The sequence below is a fragment of the Thunnus maccoyii genome, chromosome 10, assembly GCF_910596095.1.
Source record: "Thunnus maccoyii chromosome 10, fThuMac1.1, whole genome shotgun sequence".
NCBI classification, from domain to species: Eukaryota; Metazoa; Chordata; class Actinopteri; order Scombriformes; family Scombridae; genus Thunnus; species Thunnus maccoyii.
Genome location: NC_056542.1, coordinates 534,175 through 544,174, shown reverse-complemented (window position 1 = coordinate 544,174; position 10,000 = coordinate 534,175). Strand labels below are relative to the sequence as shown.

Below are 10,000 nucleotides of genomic sequence, written 5' to 3'. Positions count from 1 at the left end.
TAATAAAAACCAGCAGTTAATCCAGTTTTAATAAAAAGCATTAATGAGTTTATATAAAAAGCGACAGTTAATAAAGTTTTAATAAAAAGCGGCGGTGGGCGGGGTTTGATCAGTGCTGTAGTACCGGGATGCGGCCGCAGGGGGCGCTCCGCCTCCTCCAGCTCCTCACCGGGCTCCTTGTGTCTGTACCTCCCGGAGGAGAGCTCTCGTCCCCGGGAGGAGGAGAGCTCCTGTCCCCGGGAGGAGCCCCTGTCCAGGGGAGCGGGGCTCATGTCCCCGAGAGCGGAGCTCCTGTCCCCGGGAGAGGAGCTCCTGTCCCCGGGAGAGGAGCTCCTGTCCACGGCGGGTAAAGAACACAGAACCGGACAGAAACGCGCGCTCCAACATTCGTGGTGCGTTTGGTTTGCTGACTGTCTGCACCGCCCCGCAGGCAGCAGCGAACTGTGACAGACCGAGCGCTTCCTAAATGTCCCTGTGTGGCCAGGGGAGCGGGTCTGTGCGGGAACCGGGCCGGGCGGGTCTTACCTGCTGCGGGGGCTGCGGAGCGGGACCTCACAGCGCGGACGGGTTTGCACGGTTCTTCTCCGGGCGCGCTCCGGTCCGACAGGCGGGGGCGGATCTTCCTGCTGCTGTCGGTGTCCGCCCCGCAGATTGGCCCAAACCTGCTGTACGTCACTTCCCGTTCAGACAGCGCTGCCTCTCATTGGTCGGTGGAAATGTTCCTGGAGGAACTGAGAGATGCGGGTTTTCGGGCTGGACGCGTTAAACCCGGTTAAAACGCTCCGCGGCGGGCGGGGAGACGCCCGTGAACCAGACCAACCGCAGCCGAACGAACAAACACAACAACGAGTCAGCCCGCGCGGGTCTGAGGGCGGGCCGCCATTTTGTTTTTGTTGTTTCGGGGGCGGGGCTACATGCTGTGACGTCACGGGCGGAGGTTGAAATAAGAAACCAAAAATGAAATTCACAACAGATTCACAAGAAAAGACAATTCTGCTGTTATTAAATGATCTATTATTAAGTTATCAAATAAATACTGTAAATAATAAAAAATAATATTTATTTAAAGAATAAATTTATTTATATAAAAGTCAATCAGAGTAAATCTGCTGTTGCTCGTCTGACTCAAACATCAGCAAACTGAACACAGTCTGCTTTCTAGATAGATGATAATAATAATAATAATAATAATAATAATTCCATTAAAATTCATTTATTTAAATTAAACAATCACGTCATGTTTTTCTACATTTTCAACAAAGGTTTTATGTCGTGAAATTTACATTTGTGATTATAAAATTCTGCAAAGATGACAAAGAAAAGTTAATATGGTAATATTTAGAACTGCAATGATTAGTCAACTGGTTGCCAAATATTAAATTAACCACCAACGATTTTAATCATGGATTAATTGATCATGGATTAATTGATCAAGGATTAATTGATCAAGGATTAATTGATCATGGATTAATTGATCAAGGATTAATTGATCAAGGATTAATTGATCATGGATTAATTGATCATGGATTAATTGTTTTGAGTCATTTTTTAAGAAGACAGAAGAATATTTTCTGGTTTCTTTCATCCGTTATGACAGTAAACTGAACACCTTTGAGTTGTGGACAAACGTCACTTTGGACTCAGTGAAACAGTGATCAACACTTTTCACCATTTTCTGACATTTTATGGACGAAACAACTGATCAATGAATCCATGAAATAATCAACAGGTAGATGATGAGAATAATAGTTAGTAGCAGCTCTAGTGATATTGTTATTATGAGAAGCAGACATGAATACCAAACTTTAAAAGTTACAATAAACCAGACTGTAGAGATCTGAACGCAGCCTCGCGTTGGTTTCTGAAGAGCGGTTTTGGTTGGTTGGTTGGCGTCTCCAGCCGTCGCCATCTTGGCAGCGCTTGACTCCGTCGGACTCCCAGCGAATCCAAAATGAGCAAAGAGGCGGAGCCGAGGCGGCCGAACGCAGCCCGGTCGCTGAAACAAGCCGCCTAGCGGCGAACGACCTCAAAGCAGCAACGACCTTCATGTTTCATAACTTAACAAATTAATAAAATTTAAATGGGTGAATTGTCATGAACGAGGAAATGAGCTCAGAGACCAAAACCTTTTTATTACCAGACTGTAAACATGTTTGTTCTGTTTATTCTGGAGGTTCTCGCTGTTGGAGCCTCCAGTGGTCATTTGAGGAACTGCAGTTCTTCCACATCGGCTTCATCTTCATCCCCGGAGGTTCCTGCTGTTCTGCTGATCAGCAAACTGGACACAGTCTGCTTTCCAGAAAGAAAAATATAATAGCAGTGATGGAAATGAACTAAATACTTTAATATTCCCATTTCATGTCACTTTAACCTTCTCCTGCACTTCCTTTCAGAGGGAAATATTCCAAAATAAAATGATGATAAAACGTGAAAGAAGCACAAGATGTTATATATTAAATAGAAAATAAAAATAAGCTAAAATAAAACCAATAGAACAGAAGAATATAAGTTACAGTAGAGTACGAATCAAAAGCCTCAGAATAGATTCATAAAACAGAAAAGTCTTCTGTTCAGTTCTGTGGAGGATAAACTGAACGCTGCTCCTGCAGGTGATGATTTCCAGTTATCAATCACAGACGGAGCTCTTTACCTCCATCACTGACTCTGACTGTCCTGCCAGTAAGACTTTAAATAGCAGCTGTATTACTCTCGCAGGGTCACACAGATATTAGGATTAAAAACTCAAACTCGGCTCCTTGTTTGTCTTCTTCCAACAGTAAAACTATTGTGTGGTCGACCTTCATGTCTGTCCGTCACCATGGAGACGTTCTGTATTCATCAACACTTCAGCAGTTAAACCCTGTGTATCCTAGTGCATCACACTTTATCACTAATGGCAGAGTTCATACTCATCATTGTTCTCTGCATCAGAAGCCTCCAAACGACCCACATCTTACTCTCAGGTGTCTCTCGGCGGAGGTCTGGATGCTTCATGACGTTGATGCTTTAAAGACCAACAACAGTGTTTTAAAATCAGCTGCAGAGATGTGATCCAGTCTGTGGAGCCCCCCGGTGGCAGCAGCTGGAACCTGCAACGCTTTAACACCCACCAGAGTCTAAAGATCAGGACCCAGACCTCCAGCTGAGGGCCGGAGGTCCACCGTCAGCTCAGGAGGGTCCAGCTGAGGGCCGGAGCTCCACCGTCAGCTCAGGAGAGTCCAGCTGAGGGCCGGAGCTCCACCGTCAGCTCAGGAGGGTCCAGCTGAGGGCCGGAGCTCCACCGTCAGCTCAGGAGGGTCCAGCTGAGGGCCGGAGCTCCACCGTCAGCTCAGGAGGGTCCAGCTGAGGGCCGGAGCTCCACCGTCAGCTCAGGAGGGTCCAGCTGAGGGCCGGAGCTCCACCGTCAGCTCAGGAGAGTCCAGCTGAGGGCCGGAGCTCCACCGTCAGCTCAGGAGGGTCCAGCTGACATCCACAACACAAAAATATTCACTTTATAACCACACAGGAGAACAAAAGCAGCTAAATCTGAAACGTGAGAAACTAAAACTACATTTCTTAAATGATAAATAGATTTCGAGCTAAAACTAACAAGTATTTAGTATCATTTGGTGAATAAAACAGGATCCTGGAGACACGATGACGTCTGCACATTCAGTCAAAGACACAAAATATGTGATGAACTAAAGAAAACCTTAATAAAACGATTCAATTATTAAAATAGTTGCTGATTAATTTGACTAATCAATTATTGAACTATTGGTTGCCGCTCTATATTGATTATCAGGATGATTGCTGATTCATTTTTTATTAATTAATTAATTGATTGATTGATAAACCTTTTCAGCTTTAAATAGATGCTCAACTTCTTGTCCCAAAGACAGATTATTGACATATTTACTGTGTTTTAATAACATTTAGTAATAATAATATGTCTTATTAAACACATTTCTAGATGTTCGGCTGCTGTTAATACAACCTGTGAGTCTGCATTCATGAATATTTAACTGTTCAAATAATATAATTCATATATACAAAACAAAACAGAAGCTTTTTATTATTGTGGCTGCTGATAAAAGAGATCTGCTATAAATAACAGTTTATATCAATAAGGTCAAAGGTCGCGGTGAAGAGAGAGAGCGGATCAGTTATTGTTAATAAAGATCATAAATAGAATAATAACAATATGAAGAAGAAATATATCAGATGATCTTAAAATAAGTTGAGTTTGTTTCCTGGAAAGTCGACATGTTGCAGCTTCGTGGTAACAAACTGACCTCACAGCCGCCATGTTTGGAGGATAATCTGCCCTAATCTGAGTTAATCTGTCCCCTCCCCCCCCCCCTCCGCTCTCTGCTGGCTCAGCTCGGCTCCCTGCAGTCTGTTGCGACCTGCGGTGATGAAGGCTGCGGCTCCGGGTGGGTTCCTGGTGCTGCCGTGGCCCGCCAGCGGCGGCGGCGGCGGCGGCGGGTCGGACCCGGAGGTGGAGGCGGCGGAGGGCCGGGGAGGCCTGCTGCTGAGGTGCGGAGCGCTGCTGGGAGTCACTCTGATCTGTAAGAGGAAGATTTTACTGATTATTGATTTAAAGCTCCAACATGTTTCAGATTAAAAGTTGAAGAAGAAAACGAGTCGCTTCAGGAGCCGAAAGCGTTTAAACGAAGTCGAGTCTGAAATGTTGCTGATGTTCACGTTTATTCACAACCTTTGTTTACTTTATGACCTTTCAAAGTAAAGTCTGGACTTCCAGTCGGTCCAAAGGTCCCCGACAGGTTTCCTCCACATCATCTGATCAATCAGTCTGAGCTCCGGCAGCTCGTATTATTCCATCATCACTGTCTTTAATGATCCATTGATTGATCAGTGTAATGAAATGTTGATCATTGTTCCCTGAAGCACAACTGAACAGATTCAGATGAGTCACAAACACAAAGATGTTTATTAAACCTGGAAAATATTCACATGAGAAGCTTTTAACAGAGAAGATTTGACATTGTTTGATAACTTCATCTTTGCCAACTAATTAATTTTCTGTCAATCGATTAATCAACCAATCGTTTCCTCTGTAGAGTGCTGCCATGTATAGCGAAGCAATGTTTTATTAACAGATGATAAATGTCTGAGATGATGCTGAACTATATCAACAGTGAAGTTACACAAAGATAAACGAACGTCTGAGCTGAAACAATCAATCAGTTGATCATCAGACGATTCATCATTTTGATAATCGACTAATCGTTTCAGTCGTTTTCCAGCAGTAAGTAATAATAAGTTCTGTGTTTCCAGCTTCTCACATGTAATATTTGCTGGTGTGTTTAGTGGTGCAGAGTTAAAGCTGCTGCAGCTGATTATCGACTGTTATTAACTCAACATTCCTGTTTCCTGCTGACTGAACACAAACACCTTTTATCTGTTTTAGTTCTTTTATTTCAAATGTTCTTTTTTTTTTTTTTGGTTCATGTTTGTTTGGTTTTTCATATATTTCTGTATGAATATGTACGTTACAGCAGCTGTGTGTGTGTGCGCTTGTATTACTGACGTTGTGGGGACTTACGTGTGTTTATACATTGTGGGGACTCGTCTCCCGTTTTGAGCTGCAGCCGACCGCTGCGTGGTGCTGCGCCCGCGCTTTCAACAACGCAGCATAAAACTGTCATTTCACGGCGCTAAACCTTTGTAAATAACAGGTTTCAGTGATGCTGTTGTCGCGTTGTGTTTGAAAGGCCAAACATGTAAATATGTACATTTTAGACTTGTTTTAATCTCCAGGAAATTAATGTGAGTCAATGATTGAAACATGACTGAGTGTGTGTGTGTGTGTGTGTGTGTGTGTGTGTGTGTGTGTGTGTTTGAAGGTGTGGCAGTGTTGAGGAAGTGGATCGCAGGTGGAGTGTGTCGCTGTTCGGTGCGTCTGGACGGGAAGACGGTTCTGATCACCGGCGCAAACACCGGCATCGGCAGAGAGACCAGCAGAGACCTGGCGCGCAGAGGTCAGAGACTGTTTTATATATAATTATATATATATATATGTAATATGTTTATCTATTATAGCTTTAAACCATCACACTGTGAGGATGTTTCTATACTGTCTTCACTGCTTCAGACTGTTGGAAGGTTATGACTGTGTTTTAGGGTTAAAGAGTATAAATATAACTATAAAAAGACAAAGATTTAGCGTCAGACTCACAATAGACAGTCTTTTAAAAAGGTTGAAAATCTTTACAGCAGAACCAGAGACATCGTCTCTTTTATCCCATCAAAACCTGGTGCCTACATCACCCACAATGCACCTGGAGATTGTGGAGTGTGATGCTAGTGGCGGCTAATGTAGTCTGGAGCTGCTAGCCTAGCTACAGAGGTCTCACTTCTTTTTAACTCCACACACCCAGAATATCACTTCACGCCGTGACATCATCAGTGACATCATCAGCTCCCTCTGGAGACATGTGACTTCTTACACACCGAACACCTGGAAACACGCTGAGGTGGAAAATACCTGCAGTTCATTTCATCATCGACAGCAAACTCCACTCAAAAATGTTCACACACACACACACACTGAGAGCATGATGACATCACCAGAGGTCAGAGGTCATGGTGACGCTCAGTAAACCTCTGAGAGGCTGTAACCATCTGAGCCGATTACAAGGATTAATACTTCCTGTTAGTGTGTGTGTGTGTTGAATCAAACACACCCTGTCACCACCCGGTCTGCTGGAGATAAAAAAAATCAAACACACCCTGTCACCACCCGGTCTGCTGGAGATAAAAAAAATCAAACACACCCTGTCACCACCCGGTCAGAAGCCCGGGTGGTGACGGGTGTGTTTGATTGGTTGTCGCAGGAGCCCGGGCGGTGATGGGTGTGTTTGATTGGTTGTCCCAGGAGCCCGGGTGGTGACGGGTGTGTTTGATTGGTTGTCCCAGGAGCCCGGGTGGTGACGGGTGTGTTTGATTGGTTGTCCCAGGAGCCCGGGTGGTGACGGGTGTGTTTGATTGGTTGTCCCAGGAGCCCGGGTGGTGACGGGTGTGTTTGATTGGTTGTCCCAGGAGCCCGGGTGGTGATGGGTGTGTTTGATCGGTTGTCCCAGGAGCCCGGGTGGTGACGGGTGTGTTTGATCGGTTGTCGCAGGAGCCCGGGTGGTGACGGGTGTGTTTGATCGGTTGTCGCAGGAGCCCGGGTGGTGACGGGTGTGTTTGATTGGTTGTCCCAGGAGCCCGGGTGGTGACGGGTGTGTTTGATTGGTTGTCCCAGGAGCCCGGGTGGTGACGGGTGTGTTTGATTGGTTGTCCCAGGAGCCCGGGTGGTGATGGCGTGCAGGGATCTGACCCGGGCAGAGCAGGCAGCCGAGGAGATTCGGCGCTCGACAGGAAACGGGAACGTGGTGATCCGACACCTGGACCTCGCCTCGCTGTACTCCGTCAGACAGTTCGCCAAAGACTTCCTGGATAGTGAAGACCGACTGGACATCCTGATCAACAACGCAGGTACGCCTACCTGTCTGTCTGCTCACCTGTCTCTCTCTCTACCTGTCTGTCTGCTCACCTGTCTCTCTCTCTACCTGTCTGTCTGCTCACCTGTCTCTCTCTCTACCTGTCTGTCTGCTCACCTGTCTCTCTCTCTACCTGTCTGTCTGCTCACCTGTCTCTCTCTCTACTTGTCTGTCTGCTCACCTGTCTCTCTCTCTACCTGTCTGTCTGCTCACCTGTCTCTCTCTCTACCTGTCTGTCTGCTCACCTGTCTCTCTCTCTACCTGTCTGTCTGCAGGGGTGATGATGTGTCCAAAATGGCTGACAGAGGATGGTTTTGAGACTCAGCTGGCTGTCAATCATCTGGGTCACTTCCTGCTGACCAACCTGCTGCTGCCGAAGCTGAAGAGCTCCGCCCCCAGCCGTGTGGTCACCGTGTCATCCATCGCCCACCGGGGAGGTACGACCTCTGACCTCTGACCTCTGACCTCTGTCACCTGTCGTCTCCGTGACGTTTGTCTCACAGTCTGATGTTTTCTTGTCAGGTCGCATCGACTTTGACGACCTTTTCTTCAGCCGACGTCCGTACAGCTCGCTGGAGAGCTACAGGCAGAGCAAACTGGCCAACGTCCTGTTCGCCAGAGAGCTCGCACGCCGCCTGCGAGATTCTGGCGTGACGTCGTTCTGTCTCCACCCGGGTGTGATCCGGACCGAGCTGGGTCGTCACGTGCACGGCTGGTTCCCCCTGCTGGGGGCGCTGCTGAGCCTCCCCTCCTTCCTGCTCATGAAGACTCCCTGGCAGGGCAGCCAGACCACCGTGTACTGCGCCGTGACGCCCGGCCTGGAGGGACGCTCCGGACGCTACTTCAGGTAGGTGGGGGGGGGGGGGGGTTACAAACACACCTGCGAAGGAGAAATTCATCTCTTATTCGTTACAGGTGTTTTTGTGATGATTCAGAGGAGGGAGGCGCAGTTTTCAGTGTCTTCCTGCAGAGCGCAGCGTGTGAAACCGCCGCCTCCTCAGTCACCAACATGATGATGTTCACTGTCAGCGGAGAAAAGTGTGTCAGAGTACACAGCTTTTTGATTCAATTAGTTTTCATTCATTCATTTGGAAGCATCTTAGATCTTCTGACAAAATGAAACTAGTTTACTGACCAACATTTCTGCTAAAACGTCTTCTGGTTAGTTCCTGCTGATCGCTGCTCTGCTCTGCTAACGTTAGCCGCTGGGTGATGACGTATGAAGTTTTCACAATATACTTCACGCCCGTCTCACAATGGTAATTATTTAGTCATTCAATTCAATGGTCCGCGCTGCAGACTGTCCGGGTGCTGCACTGCCTTCGCAGTTCAGTTCCGTCGTTTTCGTTCCATCAACATCGTGTTATAAACTAACATTTAGGAAACCGATTTTTTACATGTATGAATCAATGCAGAATCATAGAAGATAAGAAAAGCAAATTCTTATGTGGATCGATTTTTTTCACCCACACTACTGTTCAGGAAAGCTATGCTAGCTAGCCAGGCTATGCTAGCTAGCCAGGCTACGTTAGCTAGCCAGGCTATGTTAGCTTAGAAACAGAGAACCGTGCTTCAGGTCTGATCCTGTCAAAGTAACAAAAGCTCAAAGCTGAAAAGTAATGAACAGAAAACAACAAATATGAGACCTGATGTCTGTAACTGACGCGGAGTTTGATCTTTCAGAGTGATTGGTCACGCATCAGGACAACAACCAGTTTATTTGTTATGTGTGTGTTTGTTTTCAGCGACTGTGCAGAGAAGGAAACCGCTCCAGAGGGGCGGGACGACGTGGTGGCGAGGAAGCTGTGGGAGGAGAGTGCACGATTGGTTGGATTAAAGGACTCGTGTTGACCTCTGACCTTGGCCCTGATGTCTGCGTGCAGCAAGGAAACAGGAAGTGAAGGATCCACAGACTGCAGCGCCCCGTCAGGTCAGACAGAGGAGGGGACGACAGCGAACATCAGTGACTGACAGCTGACAGGAACCAATCAGAGGCATTCCTGAGTTTATGGTTGGAGCAATAACAGTAATATTGATAGTAATAATCAATATCTCATCGACTTAGTGCAGTTTAGAGGAACATGGATGTCAGGATTAGTTTGGTGTCCCATAATTCTTAATTGATTAATTATTATGAGATAAAAAGTCATGGTTTTAACATGTTTTTGAGGATTTTTGTCCATTTATCTCCGTAAAAACAAAATGTATTAAACAACTTTGGAAATATTTCTGTTGTTATTTAAGGAGAATATAAACTCATGGTGACTTTTTATAGGCTTGGGCAAGTTTTTACAGATGACCTTTGACCTGCAGTGATGTCACAGATGTGTGTTAAAAGGACAAATAAAGTTTGGACTGAATGTTTTTTAGTTTCAAGATAGTTTCCTTCAAAACAGTGTTCAAATATCTACATGTTCCCTTAAAGTTCCCTTAAAGTTCCCTTCACGTTCCCTTCATGGTTCCTCCAGGTTGTTCATTGATATGTGAAGATATTTTGTCTCCAGCTGTATGAA

The 10,000-nt window shown here is 46.0% G+C and overlaps 2 protein-coding genes across 8 annotated transcripts in view; one reads left to right on the top strand and one right to left on the bottom strand.

The window, feature by feature from the left end:
• pogzb (pogo transposable element derived with ZNF domain b) overlaps nucleotides 1-1,016 on the bottom strand; it is a 22,836-nt gene extending 21,820 nt beyond the window's left edge. For 2 of the 3 annotated variants that reach the window (XM_042422782.1, XM_042422781.1), the window contains exon 1: nucleotides 526-1,016. The gene's annotated coding sequence lies outside the window, so the exon portion shown is untranslated. The remainder of the gene's footprint in view (nucleotides 1-525) is intronic. The other variant, XM_042422784.1, reaches the window with a different exon arrangement.
• The window catches only part of LOC121904954 (retinol dehydrogenase 13), a 15,488-nt gene extending 5,636 nt beyond the window's left edge, over nucleotides 1-9,852 (top strand). Inside the window, exons 1-7 of one of the 5 annotated variants that reach the window (XM_042422790.1) lie at nucleotides 45-346; nucleotides 3,038-4,550; nucleotides 5,850-5,984; nucleotides 7,291-7,482; nucleotides 7,763-7,924; nucleotides 8,010-8,334; nucleotides 9,233-9,852. In XM_042422790.1, the coding sequence (XP_042278724.1) occupies nucleotides 4,397-4,550; nucleotides 5,850-5,984; nucleotides 7,291-7,482; nucleotides 7,763-7,924; nucleotides 8,010-8,334; nucleotides 9,233-9,338 (1,074 nt within the window). In that variant the 5' untranslated portion in view covers nucleotides 45-346; nucleotides 3,038-4,396 and the 3' untranslated portion in view covers nucleotides 9,339-9,852. Of the gene's footprint in view, nucleotides 1-44; nucleotides 347-1,615; nucleotides 4,551-5,849; nucleotides 5,985-7,290; nucleotides 7,483-7,762; nucleotides 7,925-8,009; nucleotides 8,335-9,232 lie in introns of those variants that run through there. The other 4 variants (XM_042422786.1, XM_042422789.1, XM_042422788.1 and 1 more) reach the window with 4 other exon arrangements.
• Nucleotides 9,853-10,000: the final 148 nt, after the last annotated feature.